General features: G+C 41.3%; 2 protein-coding genes across 6 annotated transcripts in view; both read right to left on the minus strand.

Moving 5' to 3' along the window:
• Positions 1-5,186: 5,186 nt before the first annotated feature.
• Positions 5,187-7,607, minus strand: LOC131885548 (uncharacterized). The gene is made up of 5 exons (XM_059233617.1): positions 6,727-7,607; positions 6,490-6,659; positions 6,203-6,410; positions 5,798-6,126; positions 5,187-5,726 (listed from the first exon to the last, which is right to left on the minus strand). Exons 1-5 carry the CDS (start codon positions 7,319-7,321, stop codon positions 5,247-5,249), a joined length of 1,782 nt encoding a protein of 593 aa, XP_059089600.1. The 5' UTR covers positions 7,322-7,607; the 3' UTR covers positions 5,187-5,246.
• A 116-nt stretch (positions 7,608-7,723) lies between these two features.
• The window catches only part of LOC131885550 (heme transporter FLVCR2-like), a 26,682-nt gene continuing 17,539 nt past the window's right edge, over positions 7,724-16,866 (minus strand). For 4 of the 5 annotated variants that reach the window (XM_059233620.1, XM_059233621.1, XM_059233622.1 and 1 more), the window contains 5 exons: positions 15,767-16,005; positions 12,701-12,804; positions 12,515-12,625; positions 9,884-9,989; positions 7,724-9,371 (listed from right to left, as the gene is read on the minus strand). In XM_059233620.1, coding sequence (XP_059089603.1) covers positions 9,195-9,371; positions 9,884-9,989; positions 12,515-12,625; positions 12,701-12,804; positions 15,767-16,005 — 737 coding nt within the window. In that variant the 3' untranslated portion in view covers positions 7,724-9,194. Of the gene's footprint in view, positions 9,372-9,883; positions 9,990-10,986; positions 11,150-12,514; positions 12,626-12,700; positions 12,805-15,766; positions 16,006-16,866 lie in introns of those variants that run through there. The other variant, XM_059233624.1, reaches the window with a different exon arrangement.

Below are 16,866 nucleotides of genomic sequence, written 5' to 3' on the forward strand. Positions count from 1 at the left end.
TGAGGGCCTGTAGGATATCACAGCGGTCAGAGGTCATGAAAGGTGACTTCACCGTGAGTCCGACCACCCGTAGAAATCGGGGCACCTTGGCTAAGAAGTCGAACCAAAACGAACGATCACTCCCAGACGTCAGATCGCCAATGACTTCAATGCCATCTGGAAAAGGATTTTTCTTAAAAGCCCGCTTTTCCGACCCCATAAAATACATTCAACTCACAGTCCGGATCCACTTTCTCAAGATCCCGCAATAGGCCCTTGTGTCTGCGTAAGCATTTCCTCAAGAACGAGTAATACGTGTCACATTCGGGCGTGGCATGGAGTTTCAATCGTTTCAGGTTTTTATTTTGGCCTTGACTAAGGCTGTGAATGAACAAATCCACGACGGTCATAATGCGTTTGGAGAACCGATACTCATCGTCCTCATTCGGACCCCCCATCTCGAAGTTTAAGGCGTTATCCTCATGATTATACAGCTCATTATCCGCCGAGCCAATGCCCAAGGTCATGAAAGGCCAATGCCGAAGAATCTTCTGAATGAGATAAGGTCGGAATCGTTTGAGTGTCATGGCGACACTGAACATTTGTCGGAAGAGCGTGTGAGGTACGGAGGTGGCCAATTCCCGTTCAAAAGCCGTGAAATCTTTGGTGGACTTGAGCCAAGTGCCAATACTCAACTCCACCAGGGACCTCAGACGGTCTGATCCACCTTGAAGCTTCTTGCCCTTGGGTGTGAGTGAGAAGTGATGCTGGTTCTGACTTGGATCATCTTGATAGAGCATGTAGTGGAATGGCCCTTGATCCTCGGACTCTTCATCGGCCTCATCCTCATCGGTGTTGACGTGATCAAACGGACCCTCCTCTTCCCCTTCACTAGCTTCCGAATCCACATCGTTGGGATCTGGAGCAGGTGGATGAGGAGGTAGAGGATGGTCATCAGGGTCATCCAAGTTCACAGCTTCGTCCGCATGAGCCATTCTCACACCAGATCAATCAATCACTGGCCTGAAATATTAGCAGGAAAATCGTTCAATTTGATACTAACTCAAGTTGGACTTGAAGTTAGGTTCAAATATTTACGGCCAATGAGAAGTAGAAAGCGAAAAAAAAGGTGTTTAAAAAAAATATGGCGAAGGCCTGTTTTCCATTTCAGCTCCAAGTGAAAAATATTAAAATTTAGAATTAAAAGTACATTGTTTAATGGCGTCAAACATAATGATTATGAAAAGGAAAAAAAAATACTCACCTTTTGAATATTATTGCTAACACTGTTCAGCCCCCTAAAAACAACATTTACCATTCTTATCCTTCGACATCAAACATCAAACTTATCGAAGAAGCTAAGAAGAGAGTTTTCCTCATACTTATCAACTAACTCATATTGGGCAATATCATCTCACTGATAATAACGCAGCTTAAAGCTTAAATTCTAACAACGTTCCATTAAATTAAAGGTCAAGGTAATGCTTCAAGAAATCCGGAAAATGCGTCAACAGCTGATCGATCTTTGGTGGAACCCAAGTTCAGAGGACCCAAAAAGTAGTCTGCCAAAACGGGATGACGCACCTTGGGTTAGAGGACAAATATGTCTATTGGGAGCACAATCTGAAAGCTTTTTGAACTTTGATTAACCCGAAAGATGATGAGAGGACCACAGCCTTGAAGCCTGATGTTGAAAGATCAGAACGTTTCAAGTTGTTTGATAGGGCATGCCTCATTGCAGTGTCCATCAGGTAACAACACGATTTGTACTGCCTGGTACTCCTGCTTTGAAGTGATACAGTGACCAGATTGAGTGCTGTACAAACGCCCAAAAAGAAGCAAAAAACTACCCAATCTTGGATTCTGTGTTTCTTATTATGAGAGATGGTGAGAAAAAGCGTGAAAGGCCATTTAATTGTTCACTCATTAATCTTAGCACGATTTTCGGGGGAGGTTTGAATAGGTACAGAAGTAAGTAATGGAAAACGTTGTTGCACAACACCATCAGTGGATAGAAGCTCAGTTTCTTCGGGGAGTTAGAATTCTTCCTGACAAGCCACGTCCTTTCAACAGCTTGTAATGAATTTCACCATCAAGAGCGGACTTCTGGAGAAATGGACTACGAACGGGTTGAATTGATGAATTTCTTTAGGACCATGATAGAATAGTGTAGCTTTTGGCATTTGACTAAAATGAAAAGCAATATTACAAGTTTTAAGTGACATTTTTGCTACTTTTGCCTTTCAAAGAAATCTTAAAGAAAATGAAAAAATGTTATTTGTTATAATGTCACTGAAAAAGACAATAATATGCCTTTGAAATAACAGGAAACATAATTAGGCCACTTTTCGATCTTTTAAGGTGTTAAACGCAACTTTCAAGTGGTAATAACTAAGCATCTGTTAAATAGAAGTTTATGGAATTTCACCTCAATACATAACTAACAGTACTTTTGATACTGATTGACACAGTTTTTGACAATGATGCATTTTTCTGAGCTACTTTCAAACATGTGCATTTCACTAAAGTTGTTCCTTTTGCCTTTTTGACAAATAAAAACATATCTAGATGTTTTGGCATTAGAGCAAACACTTAACCAGAAAAAGTAACCACCGTTATATAAATTTATGAAATGAGATGTACAGAGTTTGAACCGTTACCGAAAAAAACGCGTTACCGTTCCTGATATTTTTTAGAAAAAGTAACGCGTTACCGTTACAGTCACCCGTTACTTTAGCTAAAAAAGAGGGCCTATAACTGCAAAACAAACCTGTTTACATATTTTTTTCGACGTTTAGTAAATATAGCGTGAAACAAATGACTCCGGTGAGCATTTATTTGATCCAATCAGTGCCAAGTAAGTTATTAGATTTGAGACGCAATTTAAAAAAACAGGTTGGACACCTTTACGCATTGTTCTTTCCCTCGTTTATAAAATATAAAAGTAACGGTAACGGGAGGGCTAAAAACCCGCTCCGTTACCGTTACCGTTAGATTTTCAAAAAGTAGCTTGTTAGCGGTAGCGTTACTCAAAAAAGTAACTAGTTACAGGTGACGCCGTTATTTGTAAGAAATGAAGGTTGTTATCAAAAAAGGCTTGAATACAGGTTATTGTAAAGTAGTTTGCTCCAAAATTGTACGGATCAAGGCTTATTTAGTTGACCCAAAGGAGAATGAAGTTATAAATCATATACTCAATTTTTTGTTAAGTAACTTTGACCGGCTCTCTTGAGTTCCCTAAGCCAGATTGGGGGCTCAAATTTGGCCTAGTCAATTCAATTTGGGACTAAATTTGGGCAAAATGAAATTTTCTGTTTATTTGTCAGTCTATGTCTCAAGCTGTCCATATTTGTATAGTCACCACCACAATAGAGGTTATTTGGTTATCAATAGGGGTCGGAAAGATGATACTTGTAGGTTAAATTCAGTTTTATACTATTTTGCCCATTTTGGGGCAAAAAACTTTTCCACGAACTTTAACCATAAAATAACCCAAAATAAAGAGTTTCGGTCATGTTTAGACGAAATGTAGGAGAAATATTGACTGGAAAAATATCAGGGCTTCTTTGTTCGTGTCTGACAATGTTTGTCCCCTCTCAAATACTTATTTGTCCTTGACCTCCAAGCTTTCATTAAGGGGAACTATTGTACTTGTACAGTAGTGCTATACTGCAAATGAGCTGATTTTAGTCATAGGCCGATTGGTAACCATCCCATCATTTTACCCCCTCGAGAATCCAGGCTAGTTCGAACAATGAAGTCAACTTCTCTTCTTTCTCGGGCTCCTTCATTGGGTTTAAATGTTTAGATGTAATTCCAGATCAACCCTACATTCAAGGACAAGCTCGGTCTGCCAACTCAAATTCGTTGGTAGAACAAATATCATATTCAGATTGAAAGTTAATAAATAGACGAATTATAACCTTTCATTATATTAGTACTGGAGATTACATTTCCTGTAGCGGCTAGAAAAGCCCATGAAAAGCCAAACGAAACAAAACACTTCTTTCCACCTTACTTTTACGTTTTCAGGCCGTATCTCGGCTGGTTTTCAAAACTGGAAAAAAACTATTTTGAACAAAATCAAATACTATTATTATTTCGTTTATTTCGTTATCAAAAATGCGTGTGGGGTCAGAATTCTTGTCAAAGCGTCTTTGGCAAAGTGTATGAAAAAGAGGTACACCATTTCATGTTCCGACGGATTTTTGAAAGGGTTTCAACCACACCACAAAAGGAACTTCAATATTCAAATAACTTCATGGTTTATAACAATTACTCTTCAACAGCCTAAAGTAGACAATTAGTTATTGTATTCTTTAACGCTTTTGATGCAGAATCATTGATAGAAAAAAACTAACCCATCCTTTAAAATAGAGCCCATTCCGTATAACGCAGATTTTTAACTCAGGGACAGAGACTTGAATTAGATACAGGATTATTGTAAGGCCAAACAGTTAAGTGTTTATTGGTTGAGATATAGTTGCATTAGAATGAAGTATTGTGAGTTAGTAATAATGGTTTAACACCCTGTTGACTTTTTCGGTTGACCAGTTTGCAAAATGAATAATTGGAATTTCAGAGTTTCTTTGACATGTAATTTGTTCACTATGTTATTTTGTGAGCTTTTATATTTTCTTTTTATTGCCTTCTCCATCTAGGAGTCAATAAAAATTAATTGTTTCCGACTCTCTAAAAATGAAATTTCGGAAGAGGTTCATAAATTCTTCACGGAACCTTGCCCATGTCAATTCCAAGGCCATTGTGTTTTGGGCGAACATTCAACAAACTTTTACTATTTAAAGAAAAAAACTACTATGAATAATCAATATTTAGCTTAAAGCGGAAAAATGGCCCAGATTGATGATCAGATCAATGCAGCAAGTTGTTTTAACACCAGTGCAATGCATGAATACAATTCCCTGGGGAATCTTTCAACCTGATCCATAACTCTCGAACAAGCTACACCTTCACAAACAAATTGTTTTGACGAAAAACTACACTAATTTTACAATAATTGGGAATCATTGTTTCACGCGCTCACGTGTAAACAGGAATCTATAAAAAACTACTGGATCCTCGATTTTTGAGGCCTAACGTCACGACACGTCACGGAAAGGAATTGCAAAAAGAAGGGGTGAAAAATACCCAAAAGCCAATATACTAGAAGCTTAATCAAAAACTCACCAGGTTTAAGGTCGTTGTAATTAAGATCATAAATAGGATTTATTTCGTAAGACAGAATAGAATGATTGACGTAAAATGATTCAATATCGTTTCCTACGGACTGCAGGTTTATTCCTCAAACCTCTTCTGATATCTTTTGTGAACACAAATTGCACACCATCTCGTAAGGCTTTGGTCTTCACCTCAACAGTCAAAGGTTTCATCCGAACTTGGGAGGCCAGCTTCAGCTCTTTGAATTCCGCGCCATACTCTGATATCTCTAAAGGCGGCAGGCACGACACGTCAGCCATTTTGGCAAAAAAGTACTGTTTTAACGAATCTGGATTGAGACCATCCACGGGCAGAGTCACACTCTGAAGAGTGGGAATGGGAAAGAGATACTTGATGTACTTCACCAACGTATCTTTACTCCAGATGTGTCCACCGAGGTTGATTTGCTTGAGAGATTTATTCTGAACTTGGCACAGGGCGCTGAGGAGATCCAATGCTTGGTACTCGTTTATGCAGATATTGTCGGCATACCTCTCATATCCTTCCAGGCACAAACCCAACGATTCAAGCTGAAATGGATAGATAGCCAGTCAATGAAATGCGTCTGTCAATCGTCACCCTGGTTGACTAGTTTGATTACGTTGGGAATGACTTTAACCAGTCCGAGAATGTGACCAAATCGGTCATCGCCCAAATCCAGATCGCCCAGGTTAATTTCGGTCAAAGTCCGGTGATGTGGACTGGTGGCGAGGAATTTCAAGTCTTTGGAAGAAAGGCAACATTCTTCAACGTTCAATGATTGGAGAGAGAATGGTACATTTCTAAGCAGATGCTCCAAGGTATGGCGCAAGTAGTTGCCCCGAAGTGATAGCTTCTTGAGGCTTCGTAAATGTGGCAATACTGAAGACCAAGCCTTGATGGCCGTGGGACTTATGCGTCGAAGTTCTCGCTCTTGGATCTTGATTTGACCTTTTGACAGGGAAGGAGGAAGAAGCTTTTTAGTCAAAGTTCGGATTGAGGTTAGATGAATGAGATCTGTTTATACCTGAGAATTCACATGCTGGAGTTTTTGAAGGCAAGCAAAGGGAAAGAGAGGTGATGTGTTCGAATGTCCGCAGTTTCGTTTGCCACGGAGCGATCTCGTGGCGATACATTCCGAACATGATCTCTTTGAGATGGTCAACTTCAGTCTCATAGGAGCCTCCTCGGTTGAAAAGCCTTTCCCCGAATAAGTGGAATTCATTCACCTCAGACTAAAGTAATTGCAAAAGAGAAGGACATATTTTTAGCATTTGCCAGGGTGTTGTTTTTCTGCGATTTATTGAAGAGTACCTTGTCTAGGATCTTCATTAAAAGTTTCATCGCATTGGGAGATCCACTGGCTAATGGGCTATCGGCTGACACGCCTACAATTTGAACAAACGTTCCACAATGGGAGAGAAATTTGGTCCAAAACGCTGTTTCCTCGTTGCCATGCATATTCACGTAAATTTTTAGGTGGGCTGGAATAGACACGAAAAAAACCATTTCAAGTTAAATACTTTAAGAAAAAAATGTTTGATTACTGACCTGCTTTATTTTGCATCACCCAATCGGAGATGAGGTCATAGTAGGTGTTCAGGAGATGTCTCAATTTGGATTGAAACTCCTTTCGTTTGGAGACAAATTGAAAGTCGAAGCACTTGAGTGCGGATTTGGTGACGTATCCAAGACTATGGAAATAGGTCTCTAGAAGGCCAATTCCAATCGAGGACATCCGCTCTGGTTCCTTCAAATACACTTCGGAGAATCGAGGGCATTTCGAGGCCAAATATTCCAAACTAATCCCGGCTTTGGGCCAATGTTTCAAGAGAATTCTTGTAAACAATGGACGAGGTTTCGAATGGATCAAGGTCGAGGCCAGAAGCTTGGCATACAAATGGCGCGGACAACCTTTCACTAACACTTGTTCCAATTGAGATCCTGTGGTTCGACTTTGAAGATATCGCAGGCTAAGTGCCAGCAAAGTGGGAACTTCCACGGGAACAAATGGTTCCAGGTCTTCTTGGTCATCCTCGGCCTCTTCTTCGGAGTATTGGTCCAAAATGGAACCAGTCTCAAAGTCAAACTCGTCTTCAAAGAAGTCTTCATCTTGGACATTAATACTAGTAATATTAATCACCATTTTTTGCCTTGAGGGTTTGGGTGGTGGAGCGACCAGCGCACGTCAGTCTGAAATCCTACTTCAAGGTCAAGTTGGACTTTTGAATAGACCAAAGGCATGTGTTCATCCAAAAAGGACGTTGAGAGAAAGGTTTCTCCGTCAGATGGAGTAAAGGTTCTTTGGTTCATGGGGAGCTTTCTCATTGCTAATCCTTGCCAGCCAACAATCACTTATGCTCAAGAAAAAACATTAAATGTTTTTCTTACTGGATGATATTTGTCTTTGTCTCTTAGTACCGAAGCAGGAGTAAATTGACTAGTTATGCTATTCTTTTACTTACATTTGTTTGCATCTTGAAGGAAACGTAAGTGAAAAAGTGAGGTTGAGGTTGTAGTGATTAATGCAACCGATGTTCCGGGCGAATTTCATGAGAATGTTTCAATATATTTTCTTGTCATTGAATCAATTTATTTTGTTGTAATATCTAGCGCATAGTGCAAAAAATGGATGAGAAATAGGTATGAGAAAACAATGGAGGAGTTGATTACATGTCTCAATACTTAAGATCGGGTAGGCATTTGATATTGCCCCAACATAACACATCTCCCTCAATTACAGACCCAAAGGTTACCATTGAGCATTGAAGGATTCCATTCCATTGTGATACGGTATCTGAAAACGATCGGAAAACAACAATCTCATACGGGAAAGCCTGACTATTTGAAAGCCAACCATCACTACATGCACATGTTCTTCTTGGCAAAATGGAAGACGAATATCAAGAACGGGAGGCATACGGTCTAAGTTCTGCTTACTGGTCGTTGAGGGAGCATAAAGTATGCTCAAAAAAGTCTCATATCCGTCAGCTTTGGGGCTCAATTTTGAATATACATGTTTTTCGCTTGTCATGCTGCATTAGGAGACATTTGACTTTCATTCCAGGTCTATACCGTGAGGTAACACAGGCAAGAATTGGAACAACATCATCATCATCATCATGGTTGGAAGACCCTTAGTGGGATGATATTCTGCTCATGTGTACCAGAAAGTGACTGAGCTTCCTGGCCATGGAAAGAGTGGAAACAAAGCAAAAAGGATGCTTTGAGAGCACGGAACACGGACAGTTTCACATCAGCATGCTCCATCCAGCCAAATTGATCTCATTAAAGGTAAGGGAAGACACAATTGATGATAGTTATAGGGCGGGTTTGAATGGAGAAGCTTGGAAAGCATTACAATTGAATGAAAGACCAGAGCCCTTGAAGCGCGCCAAAACAAAGGCTTTTAATTACGGTTGAAGAATTTTCAAAGTTGTCCAAAAAGATGTTGACGAGTGAAAAACACGTGGAGGATGGATGTGGATTGAACCGTGTGGAGATGTGAATTTTCGAGAAAAAAAAAGAAGAGGAAGAGAGCAAACTAAGAGAGGACTTGAAGGGCATCCAAATGGAAAAGTAAGGAGAAAGAAGGCCAAGACGAACACCGCTAAAAAGAAAGAAAAGGGAGGGCGAGAGAACTTCAGGCCTGAGAAAAAAAGTTTTTGTGACAACATCTCTTCCGACATCAGTAGATTTGAGTTTGATGGCTTCGGCAGCAGTCACAATCACAAATTGTACCATTATATCCGCTCATCCGGCTGCGAGATCCAGGCTCCCCACTCGTCACTTTGAGTTTCTTGCTGTACTTTTGGGTTTTCTTGTAGGTAGTAGATGACGGTTTGGATCGTTTGGATGGTTCGATCATGAGACCTGATCTTCGCATTGAGACCAATAAAAACAGTTTAATGAAATGGAACTGAAAAGAAACAGGATCAAGAGCAAGCAGGCGAAATGGAATAGGGAATCGTCGAGGATTCTGAACAACGAAAGAAGCTAGTTGGCATTGAACAACTGATTCAGATTTTATGTTCGGCCTGAGAGGCTTTTTGACGGCGATAATCAGGCTTGATGAGAGCAGTGAGGCCCGTTCCAACCAGAAGGACCCCCGCCAAGAGACCATTGGCTATCCGATCCTCTTTGCCGGTGATTTCCAGGAACCTTTCGGCGGACAAGGTGCAAATGATGCCGAACACCTACAAAGAAACAAGGAGGATGAATGGGTCATCATCATCATCATCATTAGCTGCAACACATCATTATTTCCTTCCCTCGGTCATCAAAGCCGGATTAGATTTGTGATATGAACTCTGTCAGAACAGTTACCATGAGAAGTGGAGGTGAATTCATAAAGCGCGTTTTTTTCTACTTTTTAAAAGAACCGTCTTCTTTTGGATTGTAGCATTTATCGAACAAATGATTCGCGCAAGTTTTGATTCATTTGAGTACGACACATCGATCTTTTCATCTATCTGTGAGGCACAGAAAGTGTTGCTGACGGCATGCAGAAAGCTCCAAGAGAATATGAGATCATTACTCTGCTTGCACGTGAGGATATCTGGAACCTAGCATCTCTTTCGATCGAGCTCATTAAAATAGTGAATGGGAAAGGGCGCATTGGCTGATCTAATATTCCATGTGCCTCGATCGAATCCAATAGGAGAAGGAGAGACAGACCCCTAACGATATCTACTATCGGATAACTTACTTGAGCCGAAGCATTGAGGAGTCCTGAAGAGGTTCCTTCAGATTCCGGGAAGGTAATCTCAGCGGCAAATTCGAATCCCAATGGAAGGTAACCAGTCATGAAGAATCTGGAAAGGGCCAAGCATGTATATAGTTTCCCCTCTCTTCTGTATTCTATACCTGGCCCTTGAGAATTCTGGACCGAAAAAAGGGAGCGTTCCAGTTGGAAATGGAGGATTTGCTATATAATAAAAATCCTTTCGCATTAGCTGAATTGAGGTGGGTCCAAGTTGATTCCACGGGGACCAATATTGACCTTGCAGTCTCCACCGTTGGGACAGAATAGGGAACTAAAATAGCCCATCAAGAATGAACTCTTCCTTCAAACGGGGAAAATAGGTACCGTATAGCTCGAGGAAAAAGCCCAAGCTTTCAATACGAACTATCGAAGTCTAAAACATCCAACGAGATCCAATATGCTGCTCGATTGAATTTACAATTCGCAAGAGTTTGGGGGGGGAAAGTTCCTCCTCATTTTCACGTTCTGTTACTTTCAGCTAGAAGCTCCCGAAACTTCCAGTGACACCATATGGAAAACCGATTATTTTCCACTTTGCCAGCCATCGGCGGCTTCGAAGTCAAAGACCAACAGGGTCACCAAATGGGCTTCCAAACCACTTCACCACGTGGTTGGGGAATCAAAAAGCTCAAGAAGTTACTCTTTTTTGGTAAGTTTGAAATATGACAACTCCCATTTCCGAATTAGTGTGCAACTTGGTGCATCTTAGATTTACCTTAGACGCTACCCTGAGGGATTTCAAATTAGTTCTCATCAACTGAATTTGAATGAGACTGGGTTTTTTATTTTGAAACCTACTCCTGGTGTCTCGACCCCTGAGGGAGTTCAGTGAATTAATGACAATTCAAGATGTATTCCCAAATAATTGATCAGCCTCGTGTTCCCACTCAAAAGAAAATGGAGGCAAACATTTTCTGGATGTTATATCCAATGCTCGCCCCCTAGTCGGAAAGGCATCTTTGGATCAAACTCTTTTGATTGCTTTTTCGGCCCTTCACCTTATCCCGTGAGCTCAAGAGGGCTTTGAAACACTTTTTGAGCCTTACTTTGTTGTCCATTCAATGTTCAATGTTTCAAGCCTCCAAGGAACGAGTCTCTGGCTGGCTGGCTCTCTCACTCGTTCGTTCGTTCGTTCGTTCGGTCATTTCAGGGAACACTTTCTCGTTGCCTCTGTTCCATTTGCTATCCACTATACTTTCAAAGGTCCACCTGTCAAGTCAGAATCGAGTGTGGAAGTAAACATGTTCCTTTTTTCAAGCCTAATGCAGACATCACATGACCTCATTCTGGATCTCCAAGTTTTTAGCCAAAATATGGACGAGCTCTGGAGTCGGTCTGGGGGTTTTGGCCAGCCCCAGTGGACTACTCGTACACTGGTGGTACACTACATACTATGCAGCAGGTTTGTAAAGAATCAAAGATGAAAGCCGCTCTCTTTGATCAAAAAGTTTGGCTGACCCAAAGTTGCCAAAAACCCTCTATAACTCTTCTCTCCTTTGCTTTTGTGCCATCATGGGTGGAAAGTTGGAACGACTACCATACTGCGGGCGAAAGGCGGCTTGAAGGCTTGAATCTGGAGATCGATCCTCAGGATTTAGCAACGAGAAAGGATGGATGCAACAGCCCGCTTTTCCCCCCAAATATCAGGCACTGAACTTGATCGATTCAAGCATTCAATCGTTCCAACACCACAATGGCAATAAGGGAGCTTAAAGCTCATGTGAAAACATTCAAATTTGAGCGTTACACGGTAACAAGTAGATCAAGTCTTCCGTTTGCTTTGCATTTTTCATTTCAGGATGTTCAAGTTATTTGGGTGAAATGCTTCATAGGGTTTCGTAATCTTTGCTTATCTATACTTTGAATTAGGAAGAAGTACTTATTTGAAGAAACATTTGGAAACAAGCTGTGGAAAGACGTATTGCACATACATTACAAGGATTAAAAAGTGAAGTAGACACAAATCTGATCAAAGAAACCTGTTTTCATAAAAAAATGTCATATTCTTTCTTTCAGAACCGATGTCGTCCGTGTTATGAACCAAGTCGGGTATGGTTAGAAGTACGTAAGTCTAGAAGTTCCTCAGTGATGATCTAGATGCTTTGAATCTGCCTTTATTTTCTGTTAATTTTAGCAACCGATCTCAGTCTACTTTTCCTTATTGCTCGTTTTAGGTGTTTGAAAGACTCCAAAAGAGAGGTGAAGTTTTTATTGTGAAAAAAGTGATCTTCGAACGAAAACGATTGTAATAACGTGAATCCATTATAAGTGGGAAAAAGCCACAATGACAAGAAAAGAAAGGTCGTAAATCTGTTTGAGGCTTCCGACTGATCCAAATAGAATACTCGTCCCAATAGTAGATGGTCACAAGCATAATAATAATGCACAAGCTAACTTTCAATTTCAGAGTTACAACTTGATCCTCGTAATGGGGATATTCTGTTGTTCAAAACAAGTTCATGGGTAAATGTCATTCTTAATTTGAGTTTTCTCGGGAATCCAAAGTCTTCCAGTTTGAGGTTCCAATAACACTATTAGATGGGTTATGTTATTCACCTGGTGTAATGCACTTACCCTAATAAAGAGGCCGTAATATACACTATTTCGATATGACCGAATCGAAATGTGAAGGTATAGGCAACCATGCCTAAGCACGAGAAAAGATACACCAACAGGGTGGTCGTTCTGTGGAATAACATTTGCCATCAATCATAGGAAAATACTGTGAGACGGGAATGGATCAAGAAATTAGAGACTTACTTATATGCGTGGGTTTTGTCCAGAATGACCCCACATACCATGGAACCCATCATTCCAAAGATTACGATGACCAGTCCAATCTTTCCGGCATCTTCTTCAGCTCCCTAAAACATATACACCGACATGTGAGTCAACTCTCGTAGAGCATTTACAATACATAAATCACGTGCTTAAATATAAAAAAAGAAGAAGAAAGTTGAACCCCTTTCAAGCATTCTTAAGACTCCTGGGTTTGTTTGGTGGGAACAAATTTGATTGTGAATGGTATAACATTGAGCATAGGGCAACAGTTTTGTTTCCGTGTTTAGTACATACACATTGTTGCTTACAAGACTCTAAGTGCGTGCACCAAGAATGTTAAGTGAATGTGCCACAATACCATGTATTGATGGCCAAAGGAGCCTCGCTCTCCCTTATCAGCCAAAGACATGTGAGTGAGGTCTTTAGTTGAACATTCGGAAGAGTAGCTAGCCACCATATACGACTATCTCAACCTCACCACATCCAATGAAGACCAATTCTCTCGCCCAACCATCACCACTACCACTACCAGAACTACAGTACAACCACTGTTCGTGTTCTCGCTTCAGAGTCCAGAGCAATCCTGTCTGAGTCAAATGGAACGAGCAGTTTCGAGAAGGCAGGAAAAAGCTGAAAACCAATTAACGTTATCGGTAGAGAGAGAGAAAGAGAAGGCGAAGAAGAGAGAAAGAGAGACAACAAGACACTCCAACTCGGTCCAAGAGCAACAACCAATGCCACCATCAAATATGGCACACAACATCATCATCATCATCATCCCTACTATCATTAGGATCTACACCTGGGCTCAACAGAACACCATCTCTCTCAAATACATAAGATAAACACTGCACATCAGTGTCCTGATATTGGGATTTGAAGTTCCGATTTCAGCTCTATGACAAGCAAGGAAATTTCTCATCAGTGGTTCAGGTCTCATTTTCATCAATGTGTGTCTCGTTCCATTTCCAACAAGGCTTGGAGCGGAGGCGTGAAGGGGAGTCAAAGAGAGGGATCCAATGGACACATTGGCTCTCCTATATCAACATCTCGTTCAAGGACTGAGAGCTGAGGCTGCTTTGAAAAGTCTCCCCAAATCTTTGATTACTGGAGATAAAACGAAAGCGAGGCCACCAAGAGGATGGAGGTCAAATTTCGACACTCGTGTCCAAAGATGACATTCCAATCCCCAAAAAGGGACGTCATGAATAAAATTGACTGTCTCCTAATAGGTCTCCACAGCCTGTTTGGGTTTGGGATCATATCTCCTTGGGCACAATGTTCAAGAGACCTTTTTCCTCCCCTTGATCCAAACAACTGAGATATTCATCCGTCAATTATCTTTGGAACACAGAAGTTGGCCTGGCCTGGCCTGATGTAGTTTGACTAGCTTCTCTCTTTGGCTGAGACAAGACGTGGCCCTTATCTACAGGGTGCGCCAGAACTTTCCCACCACTAATAAAAAGTCACAGTTTCCTTAACTTATGACTAACAAGGTGATTTTTTAGGTACCAACTGGAGACTCATTTCCGGATTAAGATCTTCCCATGCTCTTACAAGGGGCGTAGTTAGGGCTTCAACGGAATGTTGTATTTTGTGTCCCACCATCCTCTAGAGAAATATGAAGAAAAGTCAGTACAGAATGGTGACTGTTCTCTTTGAACCAGCAACTGAAAAAAGATCCTTAAGCCAACCCTAAGCTGATCTGGCGGTTTGAGCAGGAGTCAGATTCAATCCATGGAATAACATTGAACTTCAGCACATTCATGTGTACTCTCTGATTCATGGGCGCTCCCTTGTCAATGAAGAAATAAAAAGTCGATTCTCGACCATGATTTGTAACAACATCCCTGACCACCATGGAGGCGGGATGAGGTCTTCTGAAAACATTCAAACCAGATCATCCTTGATAAGTCTCTAAAATCAATTCGGTAATTTTTCCTATAACAGAAGCCTTTTTTTTTTCTAGTCAATTCCTTAGACAACCTGATTTAGGACGATCCGTATTAACGGTGGTCTCATTAAACCCTTGCCTGAATGCCGCCATGAACCATAGTCTTGCTTATTCGAAATCTCGGTGCGATGATTATTTCACTTGAGCCTTAGAGTACCTACAATTTTAGTCACGGAGAGTTCAGGTGTGCAAGATTATAAAAGCCGCAAAACGAGGTAAGTTCATTACTCTTAAAACCCCGCTATAATCTCCCCACTGTAAGAAGGGAAATAGGTGCGATATCTAGGTTGTATTGCAATCTGAAGCGCTTTGTAATCATGGTCGGGAACTTAGGGTGGACCCTGTGTGTTGGCCAAATATCACTTACAGAGGATAAAAGTTCATCCCGAATCATCATCATCATCATTGTCCCTGTTTTATGTACATAGGAGACTTGCGTACGGCACACTACCATACCTTTCCAATGGTCTATTAAAGCTTTGGCATAACGGCTCTGTCCCCTATGCCTTCTTTCTTTCCTCGTGCGGGAGAAGTGTAGAAAAGTAAACAAAGGAGGACGAGCTGGAAAGGTTGTTACGGAGAACATGAGGAAAATGATTGTGATTGAAACAGAATACTTCTGTCAATATTGGTGTTGTAACAAACACCACTTCAGACTGCATTACCTGAAGGGCACAAACACAGAGAGATGGAATGGAAATTCCTATGAAGCCCATTGCCGAGCAAGGATCATGCCTATTTTAGTACCCAGTGTGTGTATGCATATACAACGACATCTTCGGTAAGGAATCGAAAATGGAATATCATGGGTAAAGCCTCGTATGTTCCATTGTCATAGAAACCGAAGGCAAGGATGATTGAAATCGCTTTGTGTTGATCTCATGACGAGGGAGAAAACTTGGATGATACGGATGCGTGTGTCTAGTACCTATATGTAAAAGTATCAATATTTCAACCTTCCCAATGTTCAGAACTTCTAATCAACCAAAGTAGCCAAGTTGTTCGGGAAAACTTTTCAGTCGATAACTTTTCCCACGAACCAGCGCATTCTAGGCATTGTAGTAAACGCTAGTATATCCGGGTGAACTTACCTTGAAATGAATTAATATCACGCTGTTCAAAAGAGTCGATATGGCATAAAACACGCCCACATTTAGTCCATAAGTAATAAGCAGGAGCACGTAATTGCCGTTGGTCATCAGACGCTTGATCGATCCCTTGTAGTCATCTTGTTCCACCTGAAGGCACGCCCCATCCCTCACCCCCTCTCTTTGGTGCCAAAGGATCTCCTGGGCCCGACTGGGCGGAGTAGGGGGAGCATCCTTAAAAACTGGAAAGCGAAAGATAAACAATCATCCCTCAAGTCCATACCGAGTCCAAAGCAGACGGATAGCTCCCAATATGTGTCAAGAAACTACTAGGCAACTCTCTGGTCCATTAAGCCATGTCGAGCTGAAGGATTTGCACAAGGCTCTTTTTCCCCCTGAACATTTCCGATGAGGGTCCAATCCATAGGGAGTGAGAAAAAGGCGGGAAAATCTGTCAACAACAGACACAACTAGAAACCCGATGGCTTGTCGAGGTAACAGCGGGTACATATACATGCATACTACTGTATACAAAGGCTAGATGAGAAGCAAGGGATCCAGGGAACCGCGAGTCTAGCTGCGTATCTAATATGGACTATGTACGTAGACTGGAGTTGGATATGGGTGACAGCGCCATAACCTCGCTCGCTTCTTTGGCCAAGTAAGAGGAGAACGCCTGGTGGAAAAGCAACTCACACAGGCACACTTGTAAGTAGAACTTCGAGGCACTACCTACGTGTTTGTACAATCTGTTAACTGTTAAGCCTCCAAGGACTATGTTGACACTTAAAACATATACCAATGGCCGAGTGGAAAAACAACTCAAATCCCTCAATTGTCGGATTGGACTCGGGGTTTGAAAACATCCCTGAAACCCTGGTGGCCAATGTAGAATTGTCGACACAACTCACGTGGTCGATGGATTGATTTCGAGCCTGGAAAGTTTCTAGCGATGCCAATATTTGGGTTTGGGGTTCCCACTTTCGCTTGTGGGATTGGGAAGCAAAATGTGTGCATTTCCATTTGGCACTCTTCATTTGAAAAATTGCACCAGTTTTCTGTTTTGTTTCGGGCCATTTCAAATTAATTTTTGTGCCTTATTA

Source organism: Tigriopus californicus, chromosome 8 (assembly GCF_007210705.1).
Source record: "Tigriopus californicus strain San Diego chromosome 8, Tcal_SD_v2.1, whole genome shotgun sequence".
In the NCBI taxonomy this organism is placed as follows: domain Eukaryota; kingdom Metazoa; phylum Arthropoda; class Copepoda; order Harpacticoida; family Harpacticidae; genus Tigriopus; species Tigriopus californicus.